This window comes from Primulina huaijiensis, chromosome 18, assembly GCF_012295235.1.
Source record: "Primulina huaijiensis isolate GDHJ02 chromosome 18, ASM1229523v2, whole genome shotgun sequence".
NCBI lineage: Eukaryota > Viridiplantae > Streptophyta > Magnoliopsida > Lamiales > Gesneriaceae > Primulina > Primulina huaijiensis.
This window is the reverse complement of record NC_133323.1, coordinates 3,241,971-3,261,757: the sequence shown is the minus strand read 5'-3', so window position 1 is coordinate 3,261,757 and position 19,787 is coordinate 3,241,971. Positions and strand designations below refer to the sequence as shown.

The window sequence follows — 19,787 nt, the reverse complement described above, 5'->3', positions numbered from 1 at the left end:
TTCATTCGTATATTTTATTTTGATTAAAATTAAAATTAAGCAAGTTCCTATATATATATTTTTTGTTTAATATGTTCTAAGCTCAAACGATGTTTTGAGCAATATTATGGGAATTTGTGGTCCAATAAGAGAGCCTGATTGATGACGAGAGAGCAACCAAAATGGAATATACGGTTTTTTGAAAAATTCAAAGGAGTTTCGATAAATACTACCAAGAAACCAAAGAATATTGATGGTGAATCATCTTCGTCTCATTTCTCCACACTTTTCGATAAACACGCCGTCGAGGAAGGAGACGACGTGCAGAAAATGAGCAAAACCATTAAAACAATAGGAAAGAAAAGGTTATGAGAGGAGAAGGATCGAAATATGTATAAGTGATAGAAATGTTCAATACAATGCATGAACAAAAAAAAAGAAGAAAGAAAGAGGACTTCTCGATTGCTCTACCAAAAGAGCAAAATCGCTCATAATATGGAAAAGAAATATGAAATAAAGATGATGGAACACAAGATGAGAATGAGAGAACAAGAAAGAATGAATACGGATCAAGAAAATCGAATCATGGAAACTTTTAACGTCAGTGTTATGTGAAGATGCAATAACAAATTATTTGTAAAAGATTCAATTAATAATTTATTTAGTTTGTATTTTTATTTTGTGAATTTCTTGTTATTTCATGTATTTTTTAATTTAGTCTAACTTAAAAAATTTTAATTACGTATATTTTTAATTTGTTACGATTACGTACAATTTTATAATGTTTTTTTAAATCATTGAATGAAAAAAAAATAGTATTTCAACATTTCTCATCACCCTAAGAACAAGAAATGAAGTTACAAAAACTGACAATATGAGACCAACTTTATATCAATCTTCAACATAATTTATATATCAATTTGTCAATTTATCAATAATAATGTTGATCTATATATCATAATAATATGGAAGAAGAATACAAGTGAGAGCCTGGGAAGGACATAGGACGGGAAAGCCCATTAAAATAATGAGATCCATGTGTAGGCCCAAATAATGCAGCGAGCGAGTGCATCTAGAGATGTCAATGGGGTGGGTATGGCTAAACCCATGACCCACCCCATGAAGAAAACTTGGACCTATTACCCGTCCCACCCCGGTTAAATATTCTTCGAACCCACCCCACCCCGAAAACGAAATGGGGCCGGGTAGACCCGCGAGACCCGTGAGACCCGAATTTTTTTTAAATGAAAACAATAATCTTCTTATCACATGACTGAATTATGAAACAAACAATCCTCTAAATATAACACAATAGAAAACTAATTCATGTCTTCGACCACACTTAATAATAACAAACAAATTATTTTCACGACATAATGAATCACATAAAAAAAAGAGTTACTAGCTCTCCAATAAAAAGTCTTGACATCCTCAAAAATAAGTCATAACAGAACTTAAACAGATCAATGTAAAATCAGCGAGTAAGCAATCTTTCAGACACATTATTCAGGATCATCTTCCTTTTCATCAAGAATGGTGGGACAAGTTGGTAAATTACTTGAAGAATTACTTACAAAATTAAAAAGAGAAAGTACATTGAAAAAATAAAACTGTAATTTAAAACCGTAAAAAAATATAATTTAAAGAGAGAAAGTATAGTAAAAAAATTAAAATGAAAGTACAATGACAAAATAAAAATGTGATTTATTTACCTTCCACGTCACTTCACAACCATCTTCGTGAGCACATCAATTTATATCCACATATATGAGGCGGGTATGGGTTGGGTATTATAGGACCCATGACCCGCCCCATACCCAGACGGGTCTCAAAAATTGGACCTGAGATTCGCCCCATGACCTTTTTAGTATGCCCAAACCCGTCCCAGATGAGGTGGGTCTATTGCGAGATTGAATAAAACTCGGACCCATTGATATCCTAAGTGCATCCACTCATTCTATAATGGACAAGCGGGTTATCCGTGCCAAGTCAAGTTTCCTTTTCGGGTCTGGCAGTGGTGACAACGGAGGAGTAATGCGCTTCTTATAAAACCCTAGAGAGAAAAATACTTGGCAGTTGGCTCCCTCCTGTTCTTACATTTGCACAGTTGTTGTTTCTCCATTGATTTCCGCAGAAAGAACAGAACATGCCTCCCAAAGCTGCGAAGTCGAAAGAAGCTCCAGCGGAGAGGCCCATCCTTTGGCGCTTTTCGTCTCATCTTAAAATTGGAATTGTAAGTAATGTATTTAGATGTCGCTGTTCGGATAAGTGACATATGTTCTGTTTTGCCTGTATTTATGCGTGCGAATTGAATTTATTCATATGCATTTATCTTCGCACAATTTTCAAGAGTTGAACTTTTTTCCAGGTTGGGTTGCCTAATGTGGGGAAATCAACACTTTTCAACACTCTTACGAAGTTATCCATCCCCGCCGAAAACTTCCCCTTCTGTACTATTGAGCCCAACGAGGCTCGTGTTAATGTACCCGATGAAAGATTTGATTGGCTCTTGCAACTGTACAAGCCAAAGAGTGAGGTCGTGCCTCTGAACTGAGATTTTATGGCTGTACATAATAGATCATGACGTGTGTTGTGTTTTTTTAAGCCTATACACGAGATGCATATATTCCTCAGGTGGTTGCCACTAAATTTCATTCCTTTTTTTTGACTTGACGAAACATTTCCCACATCTAAGTCAATTATTTTTACCGTACAGGTATCTGCTTTTTTAGAAATTCACGATATTGCTGGACTTGTTCGTGGTGCTCATGAAGGACAAGGACTGGGGAACAATTTCTTGTCTCATATCCGCGCAGTTGATGGCATTTTTCATGTCTTACGTAAGTGGTGACAGGTGATCTCACGGTGGAATTTGTTTTTAGGAAGCTTAAACCCTCAGCTGTCATGGAATTTAACAATGCAACTAATTGGGGTATTGCAGGTGCATTTGAAGATCCTGACATCATTCATGTAGATGACTCTGTGATCCTGTCAGAGACCTCGAGGTCATAAGCTCAGAATTGCGGCTCAAGGTAAGTTAGATAATTTTTTTGCACTAAGATGACTTTGCCTCGTCTCTTGGATTTTGTTTACTGGCATTGAACTTTGCAAGGCAACTGAAATTGTTTCAAGCTTCTTCATGTACCTATAACTTCAGTGCTTTCAGGGATTTATCGGTTTTCTGAATATCTAAACTTTGAAATGTTATGCATGACCCCAGGATCTTGAGTTCATGGAGAGGAGAATTGAGGATTTTGAAAAGAGCATGAAGAGGAGCAATGACAAGCAACTGAAAATTGAGCATGAATTGTGTCTACGGGTTTGTATATTATTTCAGTTTTTTTTGGGTCAAAAGCCTCTGCTTGACTGTGTTTTTAGGAAATCAAGGATTTTGTTATACCTGTCAATTCAGTTACTTTTAGTGCTTGTGATCTACTTCGTCTGAGTGTAGGTATATATGCTTTATGATGCATATTTGCATTAACAGTTGAAACAAAAATATCAGCTATATCTAGGTGGACTGTACTTGAAATTATTATTGTCATTTAGAAATATCCGATTAAATCTTGATAAGTCATGGATTCACAGGTCAAAGCTTCACTGGAGGAGGGAAAAGATGCTCGCCTGGTGGAGTGGAAAGCTGCTGATATTGAGATCTTGAATACTTTTCAATTGCTCAGTGCCAAACCTGTTGTTTACTTGGTCAGTAAATCATACCCTGTACCAATTGAAAAAAAATGTCGAAGAGGCATGTGATTGGGTCCTTTGTTTTTAGTAAGTAATAGCTATTTATTTTTCCAGACCTGCTAATTTTGTGTTTTTGTTTTTCCAAGCCTGCTAGTATTGTGTTTTTGTTTATTTATTTATGGCGATTTTATTTCCATTCATCCCTTTCACCAAAGCTTCCTTAAAGAGACATGTCTTCAACTGATAGGTGGTCTTCAAGGAAATCAACAGCCGCCGTGTGTTTCTCAAGGGACTCGTGTCATTTTTGATATAGAACTTATTACAAGGATCAAATGGGAAATAATAAAATCTATAACTTTTTTATCCCTTTAGACATCTTTGTAAGATTTTTCTACCTTAAAATTACCAATATTTTATGTTGTCTGTAACTTTTTTCGTTCGCTCAATGCAGGAGTTGAAAAAACACATTCTTATATGAGACAAGGGATATATATTTTTGGGGCAAGACTAAGAATATCTGACCATGTTTTGTAGCTAACAGTGCACAATTCAGTCCCAAATGTCTTGTCTTGAATAATCTGTGCTTAACCTAAAATGGAATTTCAGTGTTTTTTCTTCCATGGACATGAAATTTCATTCAGTGAAGATGATACTGAACATGCTTGTTTCTTTTGTTCTTTCTAAATCTCTTTACAAAAAATATAAACTATTTTAGGCTGATGAAATCTGTGTGACAGATTAATCTTTTGCCTCCTTGAAAAAATATTTTGCTATGTGGTTACATATCTCTACTTGTTATATCATTTATTACTCCTGCATTTCCACCTTAGTGCATGGAATATGCTATATTGTATGTACAAGATTTCGAGTATTATGATATGTACTCCCAGTTTTTCTCTTCATTGATTCGTATCTTTCTGTTATTCTTTAAAATGCCCCATTTCTATGTATTGGCCATAATTGGAAACAGGTTAACATGAATGAGAAAGATTATCAAAGAAAAAGAACAAATTTCTTCCAAAGATCCACACTTGGTATGATATCAATAATTTTACTATGCTTCCAATGTGGGTTGTATCTCTGCTCGTGTGCGTGAAAATTTGTTCCTATAGTAGAAAAGTTACTTCCCAAAACAGAAACCTAGCCTTTCTGATTTTGTATATTGTGATTCTAGAGTTGGCATTTCTGTAAATGTGGCTGCAAATGTTGAAATGAACCAATGCAGATTACTTTGTCTTATAAATTCATAATTTAATTGATGATTTGCATGTTTTTAATTATTGTCTTTAGATTTTAATGAACAGAGAATTTTTTTGCTTAGCTTTTATTTTATCATCACACCTTTTAATTATTATCTCCTTTTAATTTATTAATATTTTTTTCTTAGCTTTTGTTATTTTTACTCATGTCTCTTAAGAATCACCCCTTCGTGTTTTGTAGGGTGCAGGAGCATGGTGGTGAAACCATAATCCCTGTCAGCTGTGCCTTAGAGAAGAATCTTGTTGATATGTCCCCAGATGAAGCTACAAAGTATTGTGAGGAGAACAAGGTACAACGGTTCGTTCAAGATCATTTTACTATCTCAATGTGGGTTTTTTTTAACAATCTTCATCGAAGGAAATAATTATCAGATGATTTCATAAGCATATATAGTGAAAAGTAGGACTCAATAAAGTTGACATGAAATTTTTATGCTACGTATAGCGCCCTCACGAAGATCATAAAGACTGGATTTTCAGCGATTAATCTCATTTACTTTTTCACAGCAGGACCAGATGAGGTATTTCACAAATCTTTTCGTTGCATTAACTTTATTTGCTTGTAAGCAATAAATTGTATTCCATTTATGTTTTAGTGCTTCACTTTGAAGGAAAGTGTTACGTGAATGGATAGAATAATAAATTGAAAGTACCTGTCGGCCGATATGACTTGTCTGCTTGCCATTCATTCGTTATTTGGTGCTGGAAAATATTGAACAGTGCCACTTAGTTTGAGAAATTAAAAGTCCAATCTAAAAAAGCAGAAAATCTTTTGGACAGACTGCCCCTTTAGTTGTACTTTCATGTGTCATCATAATCATGAATTTTGCCAGTTACACAATGACGGCAGAAGCATGTGCCATAATTCCGGTTGAATCCCCCTTTGATCTGATTCTATTCTAATGTATAGCTGCACTGTTCCGAATCTGAGTAAACTGAATGGATCACTGCTATTAGTGTGTGGGAAAAGCCACGCATACCTGAGAAAAGGTTTCTGGCATGGTCACAACTTATGGAACCTTGAAGAACATGCTATCTAGCAATTTTTTCTCCCTGAATATACTTTCTCAGCTTCGTCAAATATTCAATGACTTGTTTGATACTCTTATCTTTTTTTAATGACACTATAGGTTTTGTGAAATTAAAAACACATGCTTAGAAGAGTAATGTAACGTAGCCCCCTTGAACCAATGATTCCTTATTGCTCAAAGAAGTGTCTGCCATTGTGCCACTGTTATTTCTTTGATCGCCTAATTTTTTACTATTTCATGAAACCTGTACATAACCTTTTTGAAAATTCAGCAAGGTCTCAAATTCTTTGTTCAATCTTTACCTTTCAAATCACAATAAAATGCTAGTGTTGGCTGACATTTTTCTTTCTGGTCATAACAAGATTGAATTTTCTCTCATGCAGGTAAAGTGCTGGCAAATTCATCGACAGACAAAAGCCCCACAAGCTGCAGGAACTATTCATACTGATTTTGAAAAAGGCTTCATCTGTGCTGAGGTAGTTACATGCTTTTACCCTTATTTATGGCTACACGTTCATATATTCTAAGACCTTTACATGAAGTATCACTTTTCTTAGTTTATTTTACTGTTTTTTAATAAATAATGTAATTCTGTGTCTGGTTCAAATTTCACTTGTTTATTTTCCTTCCTTTTCCGCCTTTAGCGCTTATTTTGACTTCTCTTTTATATACTTACATTATATGCTGCTAATGGTGCCTCAATGGAATTTCACATACCATTCATCGTGTTCCGAAAATATTGAATTTGGTGCCTGAATCGATCCTTACGTGCCATCTGTTTTGTCACCATGAAATGTGATTTTATACTTGATATTTCCAATTAATGTGAACTGATCTTTACCTACCATCTGTTTTGTTCCCGTAAGCTTGAGTTTAAACTCGATAATTGCTTTTTGGGGAGTATCCGTAGTACTTTGTGACAACTTTGTTCTAAGCTTTTCCTTTGAATTCTGGTATTTTGATGTAATATTTTCTCTCCTGTGTGGCCATAGATATTGAAATATCGCGATTGTCTTTGCTTATTGTGCCCCTTTTTTTCCTCAAGAGTTGGTTGCATGATAGTGTGTGTTAGCACTTGTTTTATCTGATAGGAACACAAAGTCGATGGAATATTCTTTTGTTCTAAGATAATGAATATTATTGTGTGATCCTTGATATTGGTAATATTTATCTAGAGAAATCCATGACATCAATTGTGCTGTCATGTCTGCTGATACGTCATCGGTCTTGTGATGTATTTTAGGTTATGAAATTTGAAGATCTGAAGGAACTTGGCAGCGAGGCTGCAGTAAAGGTATATCTGCGTTAAAAAAGTATTAATAATTCATTGAATGGCGGTTGTCTTATTTGATAATTTCTTTAATAAAATCATCTATCATGCTGTTAGTTATTTAAGGTGGTCTCATAGTCATGGTTCTAGAATAACGTGGGTGGCTGCTCCTGCTCCCTAGACTTGGTTGCTGCTTTTTTCTATTCATCTCCTTTAACTATTATAAAGTTCTATTTATTTACCTGTTATTCTTCATATCGTAAGCACTTCCACACAATGCATCGATTATGAGAATGACAATCTCCGTTTCCACTACCGAAGGTGGAATAAGATACTCTATGGCAGGGAATAATGACGGTCTGCGTGAATACATGCGTAGTGACTAGTGAGACAGATGCATTGATTTCTCTTAGAGTATCAGTAAGACGGTGCTCACAAATTTGGTTAACGATTATTGTATTACACATCATAAGCTGATTGGTTAATTTATCATGCTGATACTCTGGGCTTTGTATTTCGGATCTGTATCCGTTCATTTACTTATTATTATTCTTTGTGTTCGCGCAGGCTGCCGGAAAGTACCGGCAGGAGGGGAAGACATATGTTGTCCTAGATGGAGACATCATTTTCTTCAAATTTAATGTTTCTGGTGGCGGTAATAAGTGATATTTCTCGTCACATCCAATTTTTTGACGCCAATTTAAGTGATTAAAATAATGGATACAAATTTACTGGTGTGATATCTCATCCCTCTTATGAGGTTTGTAAAATTACGGCATCTTCCCTTGAAAAGCCGTGTTTAGACTGAATTTTGTTTGTTATTTCTATCTGAAATATTTACTTCATGATTCTGTAGCCTTATAGATTCTGCCAAGAACATCATATCATTACCTTCCTTTGTTTAGAAACACTTCCACATAATTTCCATTTGGACGTTGTTATGAGAAACTAGTATCAGAAAAAAAGAAAAGGAAAAAAACCGCGTGTCCCATTTTCGGATGTCAGTTTATAATACTCCATTTTTTTTAAAAAAAATATGAGACTAGTTTAATCCATGAATTACTAGTAGGTCAGCTAGCTTCATTTGATTACGAATGTGATATTGGAGTAAATTTTTATCCCAGTCGTATAGGCAAGTTCCAAAAACAGGTAATGACAATACAATTGAGGCAAAGTTTGGTTCACAAACTAATGTGAGAGTCTGTATACCGAATCGATACGCCGTCCTGCAGGGATTGGACCAGCAAGACCTGACAAAATGTCCCACATTAATCAATCCTTCACCTAATTTGCCTCCCAGTGTAGTTTATCGTTTATTACTTATTAAAATATCCTTTTTTTTAAATATGTAACTCTTCATCCCTATATTTTGTTTTAGACGTCTTTTTTACGGATAACCCTTTTATCTGGAAACTAATAATTACCTTACAGCCATTAAATGTCACTGCGAATGTAATTTTCCACCACTGACATGTAAAGATTCCATTTCGTGAAATAGAGTGAACAGAGCGCACGCGACCCGTAAATATATTCTCGTGAACTTTGTGGACGAGGAGGTCAAGATCACGAAACTCTAGTCAAAAGGGTAGTAGTGGTGGTGGGATCCTATTTTATTACAACACAACACAACACATCACATCAATTTTCATACATACATAAACATTGGAAATCAACAAAATCAATCCCTCAACCAGCTTAACACCTACCTTTGGTATAATTTATGAGTTTACATAGGTTTGGGTTGAACACTTTTTGATCTCATCTATATCAAGTAAAAACTTCAAATTAATTGTTCTTTTGTCCAAACCAAGTTAAAATGATGCAATGAATCATCACAAAATACTTATGTGTGATCAATTCAAAAGTCAATTTTGTGACTCGATCTGATCAATATAAAATATTATTTTTTATGTCAAAAATATTAACTTACTTTGTAAATATGAGTCAGATCGATCTATCACACAAACATAAATTCGTGAGATTGTCCGATTCACTCCCGAAAGATAATCTAACCGATTGCCGAGCTACAAGTTAAAAACTCGATTTCCATTTGCTCCTTTAATGTGATTTGCCCAGTTTGAATTGAACAATTTTTTCGTTTTTGACCTAAAATTACATCGAATCTTTTTTTATTATTTATGATGATTAATCAAGTTAAGGGAGCAAGAACTATTTAAGCAGGAATGAACGCATACGACGAATGCCACATTTCCAAACAATGTAACAATTGTAATCAATGGTGGAATTTGTCTATTTGGAGAGAGAAAGTAGTAACCTTTGTCTGCAGAGAGTGCATCGTTTTGAATAATAATATGGGTAAAGAAGAGACAAATGCACACTCACCCATAAATGTATTTTTAGGGTTTTGAAAGGCGAACTTTTTTCTTTTTTGTGGGTTCATGGTTTGCATTGTCTTTAATGCATATGCAATGCAGATTTGAAGAGCTTCTTCTTTCCCATACTTGGCCAGCCTCATTCTCTGGTTCAGTTGTGGACTGTGCTGAAAAGGGCTGAAAAAAAATTGAGATTTCTTAGTACAGTGGTTGAGTTGCCCCGCTGCTAGGAGTTTCAATCTTTATTTGTCACGGGGGGTCTATCTCGAGGTGAAGAGTCCTGCTAACCTTTCCTCTGGTTTGATAGATCTCAGAAAGTGGCTTTAAAATGCAGTCATTTAATGTTTTGCCATGTTCTGTGTAGTAGCCAAACTATGTTTTTCTTCTCTATGTAGCTCGGGAAGTGTTTTCTTCTTCGAACAACCGCTGTTTTAATCGCCTTATGCTTGTGCTAGTGGAAGTAATGAGCATCGTTTGGGCCGTGTGTTCTGTTGGCAAAGGTTAAAAAAAGCTATTTGGGTGATTTGTGTTGAAGTTTTGCACGCTTGTCGTCTAACTCATTGGCATGAACGTTTGGATCTTGAATGCTGTGTGACCTAGTGCATTTTCTTTAAAAGCGAAATCTTGAAATCGTTTTCTTGGTTTAGAGGTTAGAATGTGGATGGTTAGGCTTTTAATGGTTGGTTTTTGCTTTGTCTGTGCGTTGGGGCAGCTACCTTCCCAGGATATTCTGACCCTACTTGAGTTCAAGAAAGGAATCACGAATGACCCAACAGGTTTTGTGCTTGATTCGTGGAATGATGAATCTATAGATTTCAATGGGTGTCCTGCATCCTGGAATGGGGTGATGTGTAATGGTGGTAATGTTGCCGCTGTTGTTCTTGACAATGTGGGATTGACTGCGGACACAGATTTGGGTGTCTTCACAAATCTATCAATGCTTGTCAAGCTTTCAATATCCAACAATTCAATATCCGGGACACTGCCTGCCACCCTTGGCGACTTCAAGAATCTTGAATATCTCGATATTTCTAACAATTTATTTTTCTCGTCGTTGCCACATGAAATTGGTAAAATGAGTAGCATAAAAAACCTCTCTTTGGCGGGAAATAATTTTTCTGGCTTGATCCCAGATTCCATTTCTGGACTTTCTTCAGTCCTTTCTTTGGACATGAGCCGCAACTCCCTTTCTGGGCCATTGCCCTCATCTTTGACGAGGTTGAGTGATGTTGTGTATCTTAATCTATCACTAAATGGCTTCACAAAAAGCATCCCTAAAGGGTTTGAACTGATGACACATCTTGACGTGCTTGACTTGCACGGCAACATGCTTGATGGTAAATTGGATCCTGTATTTCTGCTAGCTACTACTTCAGCCAGTCATATTGATCTTAGTGGGAATTTACTTGGGACTGCTGCTGAAGAGCATCAGAATTTTCTTGAGGGTATTTCACCATCTGTGAAGCATTTAAATCTGAGTCACAACCGATTAACAGGATCACTTGTCAGTGGTGGTGAGGCGCAGACTTTTGGGACTGTGGAGGTTCTTGATTTGAGCTACAATCAGTTGTCTGGAGAGTTGCCGGGGTTCAATTTTGTGTATGATCTTCAAGTCCTGAAACTTAGTAACAATAGATTTTCTGGTTACATTCCTAACAATCTACTGAAAGGAGATTCATTGGTGCTAACCGACTTGGACTTGAGCGGAAACAACCTCTCAGGTACATCTACTGCTGAAAACTTGTAGTGGCATCTGAAAATTTACATGGCATCCTCTTTTTCAATACCTCTGGGTTGTGAAACATTTCAATTTGTTGTTTGAAGCAAATGATGCAGATCCCCAATTATCTTGCAATAACTATTGACAATTTTTGTTACCTTACAGGGCCAATAAGTATGATAACGTCCACAACATTGAACACCCTCAATCTCTCCTCCAATGTACTTTCTGGCGAGCTTCCACTGCTGACGGGAAGCTGTGCGGTAGTTGATCTTTCTAGAAACCAATTTGAAGGAAATTTATCGCGGTTGCTGAAATGGGGAAACATAGAAATCCTTGATCTTAGCCACAACAATTTGGTGGGATCCATTCCTGAGGTAACTGCTCAGTTTTTGCGGTTAAATTACCTGAATCTGTCCCACAATTCCCTGAATGGTTCTCTTCCAAAAGTCATCCTGCAATTCCCAAAACTCACGACCCTCGATTTCAGCTTCAACCAGTTGGATGGACCACTTTTACCTGCACTTTTAACTTCAGCTACTCTGAAAGAACTTCACCTTCAGAGCAACATACTATCTGGTAGCATTGGTTTTTCTCCTTCCTCGGCTGATTCAAATCTCCGTGTTCTTGATATTTCTGATAATCAGTTGGATGGTTACTTCCCTGATGGGTTTGGAAATTTTTCTTCACTTCAAGTGCTTAATATTGGAGGAAACAATTTCTCTGGTTCTCTGCCTACTTCTATTGGTGGTTTGAGTATCTTAAATTCATTGGATATTTCTCGGAATCATTTTACTGGTCCAATACCCAAGAACTTGCCTAACACTCTCCAGAGCTTTAATGCATCATATAATGATCTTTCTGGTGTTGTACCAGAAAACTTGAGGAAGTTTTCTCTATCTTCTTTCTACCCTGGCAATCCTCAGTTGCTGTTCCCCAATCCTCCTCCCAGTTCTGACCATATTCCAGATGGAAATACAAGTAAGAAACATTTGAGAACTGTCATCAAGGTGGCAGTAATATCGGCTTGCGTGATTGCTATTATAATTTTGATCCTTCTTGCCGTTTTCATATATTACAAGTGTGCATCGGAAAGGCTTTTGCCACATGCAACCGACAAACATGCCAGGTACCAAACGTCAACAAATACTTCAATTGGTGGAGGAGCCCGTGCTGGTGGGTTGGTTGTTTCAGCAGAGGACCTCACGACATCTCGAAAAGGATCATCATTAGAGATAATCAGCCCCGATGAGAATATAGCTGCTGTAACTGGTTTCTCCCCATCCAAGCCCAGCCAATTCTCATGGTCGCCAGAATCAGGAGATTCCTTCACTGCAGAAAATCTTTCCAGATTGGATATCAGGTCTCCTGAGCAACTGGCTGGCGAGCTTTACTTTTTAGATGACACCATCTCATTTTCAGCCGGGGAACTATCAAGGGCACCTGCAGAAGTCCTTGGAAGAAGCAGCCACGGGACATCTTACAGAGCAACCATGGACAATGGTATGCTCTTGACTGTGAAGTGGTTGAGGGAAGGAGTTGCGAAGCAGAAAAAGGACTTTGCTAAAGAAGCTAAAAAATTTACCAATATCAAACATCCAAATGTGGTTGGATTGAGAGGTTACTACTGGGGACCAACACAACACGAGAAGCTGATTCTTTCAGACTACATATCTCCAGGAAGTGTTACTGGTTTTCTCTATGGTAAATGTTGTGTTCTGTTCTCGAGCATTTTCTGCATGTCTTGGCTTATTTTATTTTCTTCTGATTTATGAGAAAATTCTAAGTTGTCGATCTATCTCCTTGACCTCTTGTTTGGATGTTATCCAAATGTCTGCGACACCACTTTTGTTTTGTGGAATCAAACTGATTGCGGTGTTTTACGAGCATTGGCATGAAGTCGTAAAATGCCCGAGTATAACAAATACACTGTCTTTTTCTTTTTTTTTTAACTGAAATGTAATTGATACCTGATACTTTCTAACCATCCCCTATTTGCAGATCGTCCGGGAAGAAAGGGTCCACCCTTGACCTGGGCTCAGAGGCTCAAAATAGCGGTTGATGTTGCACGTGGCCTGAACTATCTCCATTTTGACCGAGCCATTCCTCATGGAAACCTTAAAGCTACCAATATACTACTAGATGGACCTGATCTCAATGCTCGAGTGGCTGATTACTGTCTGCACCGTATTATGACTCAATCAGGAATCATGGAACAGATTCTTGATGCTGGGGTGCTGGGATACCGTGCACCTGAACTAGCTGCATTAAAGAAACCTCAACCTTCTTTCAAATCAGACATTTACGCTTTTGGAGTGATCTTACTGGAACTTCTTACAGGAAAATGTGCAGGAGATGTAGTTTCTGGTGAAGATGGTGGCGTTGATTTGACTGATTGGGTTTCTTTGAGGGTGGCGGAAGGTCGAGGATCGGATTGTTTCGATTCTGTGTTGACACCAGAGATGACAATCCCAGCAGTGGACAAGGGAATGAAGAAAGTTCTTGAAATAGCTCTAAGATGCATTCGTGCTGTATCTGAGAGACCCGGTATCAAGACCATATACGAGGACCTTTCATCAATTTAGTTTTGGTAAGCTTGTTTTGGTGGATGAAAATGAGAATTGGGAATCAAATACCTCATTGAGCTCCCCTCTGGGTAGATGAAATAGGAAAACTAGATTCGTGCTAGTGGTTTCTCCAAAAATTGTTGTTATATCGGGTATTTCATTTGTACAAAAGTCCTCATCTGTTGGATGAGATCTAATGTGTGTTTGGTTTATGCTTTTACGTGCAGATGAATCATGATTGTGTTGCTCAAATTGCTTCTTATCTTTGGTTCGGAATCTGATTGAATATATTAGAAAACTTAACAAGAAATCGTAAAGTTTATTCATATTTAATGTAAATACTTCAAAATGTTACAAAAATCAAGCCTTTGAAAATTATCTCAACAAAAAGCATTTACTTGTTGATTAGGAATTTTTCTGTAAATAAAGGAAACTGATGCGGACAACTTCCCATTTTGGAAAATCGGAAAGACGTTAACGTCTCTAAACATTGGATTTATTACAAAAACCCGTCCTACGTTAAATATCATTCGTGGAGTATTTGAAAGGGTTTGACGATGAGTGACCCATAATCATTATTAATTTAATTACCAGATCAAAGAAACCCCTTTTTATCTCTCTTGTCTCTTGATTTTGGGGAAAGGGGCGAAGAAAATTCAAGAATGGCTTCTTGTAATACTTACAGAAGATGGTTGGTGTCTCTTTATAGAGGCAATTCCAAGATCATCACTTCATCTCTTTTATATAATAAACTCTCTTGGGCTCGCATGAGTTCGTCATCCCTTGTCTCTTCTCAATTCGAAGTAAGAGCTCTCTCTCGTTTTTACGACTTGTGATGTCTTGAAATTCTTATGCGCTTTTGCCGTTAGCACAGTTCTTGCGTTTTTTTGTCCACTCATCTGCTTAATCTTGAATGAATAACATTATATTGGTTTCGGTTTATAGCAAGAGAACTGTTTCTTTCGTGTGGTTACACTGTACATCATCATTGCGTGAAACTCAGTTCCCGAATCTTAAACAAATCATCACGATTCTTGAATTAATAACATACGCCCATCTTGTCTGCTCACCCACTGCGTGGAACCAAAGAAATGAGAACCAGTACCCGCATCTTTGATGAATAATTTTCTTTTGAACTTTGTTATAAATCACTTGATTTTTGATTAAATATTATTGTAGTTTCCTCTCCTGATGGATATGAGTTTATTGTTCAATTTATCAATCACAGAGAGTTGGATTCATAGGGCTGGGAAACATGGGATCTCGAATGGCAAATAACTTGATTAAAGCTGGATACAATGTCCTGGTTCATGATGTGTAATTTATTCATCTCTATATTTCCATCCTTGTTGCAGTATTCATGTATAACATGGGACCTTTTTCTTGATCCTTCCTACTTCTCTCAATCTATGGACTTTGTTTTATAAACGAAAGAAAGCGATCAGTTCTTGGGATCACATGAATCTTATAACACGATCTTTTCTACTCTATATTTGGCACAGAAACCTTGATGTCATGAAGAAATACTCTGACAATGGCATTCTTACAAAAAATTCACCTTTTGAAGTCGCAGAAGAATGTGATGTTGTAATCACTATGTTGCCATCTTCAACACATGTAAGCTTTTAATTTAATTTGTGTCGCTATATGAAGATATAGCCATCTAATATCATCGAAGCTCATGGCTATAATCATGGAATGGTGCATTACATGATGCAAATCGTGAAGCAAAGTTTCTGGATCAACATATTAGATGATGGAAAAGAATCAACCTAGGTTCAAGTGTTGATAGTGTACAATGATGAAAGAGGTTGCCATGTGAACTACTTCTCATGAACACAATCTAGTTCTCCTTTATAAGGAAATAGATGATATTCAAATAATTGAACCAGTACAAACTATTTATAAATTACTAGTCATTCAGAATCGATACTTTCTTGATTAACTTGATGTTGCCTCTTGGATTTCTCATTTTCTCTTGCATATCGTATCTTGTTTATGAAACGACCAGTGAAAGAGGAGTTTCTGAGTCCTACTGGGGGGGTACAATTCTGTTCGAATTTGATCGAGCTAAATCACATGGTTTCACTTCTGATATATATACAATCAAAATATCAAGTCCCCATTTTGAATTTAGTTGCACCTGATACTCCCATCTTAACTGTTGATTAACTCTCAGACAAAGGGTTATCGTTTTGTGATTCATTTATACCTAGCTGGCCAGCTTATGTGGTCCTGAGCTCTGTTCCTGTATCGTAGATATCTTTAAATATGTCATTATGATCAATAGCCATGTCAACCCGTTGCGCATCCTCTATATTGGCCCAAACAAAATGAAGAAACTTCTACCCATTGGCATTGAAGTTACTTTGAGAATTACTTTTTCTACCGTGTATCTATCTCAGTTTATCCGACAAAAATTCTGTGTTCTTGTACATTTAGGTGATGGATGTTTACACTGGACCAAAAGGTTTCCTTAGTGATGGGAATTTGCTTAGACCACAGCTCTTCATAGATTCCTCTACGATTGATCCTCAAACATCTAGAACAGTTTCTAAAGCCATTTCCGGTTGTAAATTAAAGGAAGATAGGGGTATGTTATCGTTTATTAACCATCAAATAGTTAATTTATTTTCTTATTTTGATTGGTTGTTAAAAAAAATCACCATTTGCTACAGTATCCTTATCTTTCGCTGATTAATATCTATGGGCTATCGGGTATTTATTTGGTATTTAAACATAATGACTACTCTGTAAATAATGCCTGGTCTTTCTAAACTTCCTTTCTCATAAATATAATGTCTTTTGATCTTTATCGTCAAAGCAGCATTCTTTTCCGTCAAAATATGTTACAATGTTATTTGATTTGATGGAGAATGCTCTAATTTAAATCTTTTACCAAATAACAGTGGTTTGGTACAATTTATAATGCCTGTTGTCACAGGGTCTGCGTAAACAAAGTTGAAGTTCAAAACCTTTTCCTACTTCTTTAAGAATCTTATTGCCTCTGATTTAATTTTAGTTTCTTCAGAGCAGATTCAATGAGTCAATATGTATTCCCTATTTTGCTATTCATGAATGTACTGAATCTCCCATAGTTCGCAATCTGGTTGCACATATTCCTGTGAGTTGTTGCAAGATCTGATTGCATATATTCCTTAGGAGGTAGTGGGTCTCCTGCTATATTGGATGCACCTGTATCTGGCGGTGTTCTATCAGCTGAGACTGGCTCACTCACTTTCATGGTATAGTTGTGGAAACTTTTGAGTTGATTTCCTTGAAAGTATTCATGGTACTTCTGTTTGATTCTAGTAAAGCTAATCATGGAAAATGTGACGTATCGAAAACCATTTTATTTTGATGTCTTAATGCTTGTTGGAATTTTTTTCCTAGTCCTGTCTCTGTTGGTTCCAGTGTCTTTTGAAAGCGAGGGCTCTAGTACTTCTGATCTCAATAAACAAGTCATACTGTTAAAATTTTATTTGCATTATTAGGCTGCTATTCAACAAAGCAACGCTTCTGCTTGATAAATTTTTGTTCAGACAAGTGACAACATGTATCAACCCTTACTCATTTTTCTTTCCTCATTAGGCTGCTATTCAACAAAGCAACGCTTCTGCTTGATAAATTTTTGTTCAGACAAGTGACAACATGTATCAACCCCTACTCATTTTTCTTTCCTCATTCAAACCTGTTGCTTAATTTCTGATTATTCAGGTCCATGTCTACGAGAAACTTCACAGTGTCCGTCTTTTTCTTTACGAGGTCTTTTTTGGTGATTGACCAACTTTTATCATATGAATCTAGCAATCCAATGGTTACAGTTTCTTGCTTTAATATTCAACGGTTCATTGTTCTCTCTCTTCCATTGATAAGTTTGCCATGATTCAGAACTGTAAGCAGGTCTCATGAAGTTGATCTGAAAAGTTATGTTCAATGAGAGCTAAGTTCATGTTGTTTGACATATTTCAGGATGTCTTTTGTTTTTGGCTGCAGAAGCCGATCTTTCAAATTCTCGAACTTATAGCAGTATATGACATGTGTCTTCTTCAGGTCGGTGGCTCAGAGCAAGCATATATGTCTTCAAAGCCTTTGCTTCTCTCAATGGGCAAAAACATCATACACTGTGGTGGTCCAGGAAATGGTTCGGTATGGTCTTGTTTGGAACCTTTTGCCCATGCTGTTTGGTTGCAAAATTTTAAGCATCTCTAAGCTGAGGAAGTAGCGTATGAATCGTCCTTGAGCTTTTCATCATGTCCTTGAGCTTTTCATCATCCACAGTCCCTATTTCCGATTACTTGTTCGTTGTTAACAAAATGAAATTTTTGAATATCAGGTTCCTTTACACTATATTGCAATAGTATTCACTCATAAAAATAGCAAGTGGACAGAGAATACAAGTGTCACTTGAATGGATATTCACTTGCACAATTCCTTTACAAAATCATAGACTTGAACACTTGGTAGAATTAACTCTCTAATTTTGCTACTATCTAGGCAGCAAAGATTTGTAATAATTTGTCCTTAGCTGTTAGCATGCTTGGGGTTTCTGAAGCCTTTGCACTTGGTCAATCACTTGGAATTTCAGCCCATACTTTAACAAAGATATTTAATTCTTCAAGTGCTCGCTGTTGGAGCAGGTAAAATGCTATTTGATATCTTACTGGATTTAATTGATGCATTGTTGAGGCATGATATTATAAATATGATGACACAAATTTCCATATCATTCACAGTGATACTTACAATCCAGTGCCTGGAGTGATGGATGGAGTGCCAGCTTCTAGGAATTATGAAGGCGGCTTTGCTGCCAAACTAATGGTATATGGTTCCAAAACCTTATACAAGCTCATTCATGCCAAATACTCTACAGTATCTCCAACCATATGTGCTTCACAGATACCTCATAATTAAATTTAGCTTTGTTTAAAATCCATCTCTTTCAACTTTGCTGTTGGCCCTCTTCGTGAATTGTTAGAACATTACTCGCTTCAAACTTTGATGTGGCCGTGTTCATTTTCCCTCTCTGTATTTAGGCAAAAGATTTAGGCCTTGCAGCAGTATCAGCCAAAGAAGTTGGCCTATCTAGTCCATTGACGTTTCTAGCAGAGAGGATGTAAGTTCTGGACTTCTAACTTCTTCAGAGCATGGCGAACTTGTTAATGAACCCATTTCATTTGCCCCGAGATAACATCTTCTGATACTTGATCAGACATTTATAATTTCCTGCTGAGAAAGAGTGGTCAGCAGGGACGACCACCCCTCTCTATGAACATATGATTTCCCCGTAAAATACAAAAACCATTATGGATTCCCCAGTCAAGGGAGCTTACCGATATGATGAAGTACTAATAAGAACTTTACATGTTTGTTAACTAAACATGAATTGATAATACACTAACATGGTTTGCAGATTCACAGAGCTTTGCAATGAAGGTCATGGAGTAAAGGATTTCTCCTGTGTTTTTCGCCATTATTTTTCTGGCAAGGATGAGTTGTAACTTTATCTTGGATCTTTGGTCTATAAAACTTTTCTTTATTTGTTGGCCATTCTGCTGCATATTGGACAAATGTTTTCTCATTAAACTTTTTTTCCTTCCTATTTTTCTCTTGGATTTTGTTGCTAGTAGCACCACAACTGGGCTTGTGTGAGAGTTTGTGCCTCCCGGGAAATTGGGAAATGTCTCAAGGATGCATCCAATTATCGTTGTTTGTTCTTGTATTTGGGGTTCACTGAAAAATTATGAACGTCACACGAATAAATAACCACCTTCGGATTGCCAAGGGTGGCATCGAATTTCTCGACGTCCTTGTTAATATTCACGTACAAAAAGTGAAGTGTGGAAAAATAAGCATACATGAACTCTCCGACTTGATACATGACAAATAAAGAAAAAATTCCATAAAAAATAAAGATAAGATATGATTGAATTTTATATAT

General features: G+C 36.7%; 2 protein-coding genes and 1 pseudogene across 4 annotated transcripts; all 3 read left to right on the top strand.

Moving 5' to 3' along the window:
• Positions 1 to 1,953: 1,953 nt before the first annotated feature.
• LOC140964651 (obg-like ATPase 1) lies at positions 1,954 to 8,071 on the top strand (annotated as a pseudogene).
• A 1,331-nt stretch (positions 8,072 to 9,402) lies between these two features.
• Positions 9,403 to 14,172, top strand: LOC140964863 (LRR receptor-like serine/threonine-protein kinase GHR1). The gene is made up of 3 exons (XM_073424826.1): positions 9,403 to 11,280; positions 11,445 to 12,983; positions 13,281 to 14,172. Exons 1-3 carry the CDS (start codon positions 10,215 to 10,217, stop codon positions 13,862 to 13,864), a joined length of 3,189 nt encoding a protein of 1,062 aa, XP_073280927.1. The 5' UTR covers positions 9,403 to 10,214; the 3' UTR covers positions 13,865 to 14,172.
• Positions 14,173 to 14,327: 155 nt separating this feature from the next.
• LOC140964866 (probable 3-hydroxyisobutyrate dehydrogenase, mitochondrial) lies at positions 14,328 to 19,424 on the top strand. Of its 3 annotated transcripts, none has more exons than XM_073424835.1 (10): positions 14,330 to 14,649; positions 15,075 to 15,163; positions 15,349 to 15,463; positions 16,289 to 16,439; positions 17,012 to 17,091; positions 17,900 to 17,995; positions 18,344 to 18,486; positions 18,583 to 18,667; positions 18,883 to 18,962; positions 19,260 to 19,424. In XM_073424835.1, exons 1-10 carry the CDS (start codon positions 14,509 to 14,511, stop codon positions 19,345 to 19,347), a joined length of 1,068 nt encoding a protein of 355 aa, XP_073280936.1. In that variant the 5' UTR covers positions 14,330 to 14,508; the 3' UTR covers positions 19,348 to 19,424. The 3 variants fall into 3 exon arrangements, with proteins under 3 accessions (XP_073280937.1, XP_073280936.1, XP_073280935.1); XM_073424834.1 differs by having other exon boundaries at positions 14,335 to 14,649; positions 17,009 to 17,091; XM_073424836.1 differs by lacking the exon at positions 15,075 to 15,163 and having other exon boundaries at positions 14,328 to 14,649; positions 17,009 to 17,091.
• Positions 19,425 to 19,787: the final 363 nt, after the last annotated feature.

Excerpts from the sequence above, each read along its gene's own strand:
- LOC140964863 (XM_073424826.1), top strand. The coding sequence starts at position 10,215 with ATGTGGATGGTTAGGCTTTTAATGGTTGGTTTTTGCTTTGTCTGTGCG. Across the intron at positions 11,281-11,444 it reads GAGCGGAAACAACCTCTCAG|GGCCAATAAGTATGATAACG; the intron begins GTACATCTACTG and ends GTTACCTTACAG. Across the intron at positions 12,984-13,280 it reads TGTTACTGGTTTTCTCTATG|ATCGTCCGGGAAGAAAGGGT; the intron begins GTAAATGTTGTG and ends CCCTATTTGCAG.
- LOC140964866 (XM_073424834.1), top strand. The coding sequence starts at position 14,509 with ATGGCTTCTTGTAATACTTACAGAAGATGGTTGGTGTCTCTTTATAGA. Across the intron at positions 18,668-18,882 it reads GCTTTGCTGCCAAACTAATG|GCAAAAGATTTAGGCCTTGC; the intron begins GTATATGGTTCC and ends CTCTGTATTTAG. Across the intron at positions 18,963-19,259 it reads ACGTTTCTAGCAGAGAGGAT|ATTCACAGAGCTTTGCAATG; the intron begins GTAAGTTCTGGA and ends CATGGTTTGCAG.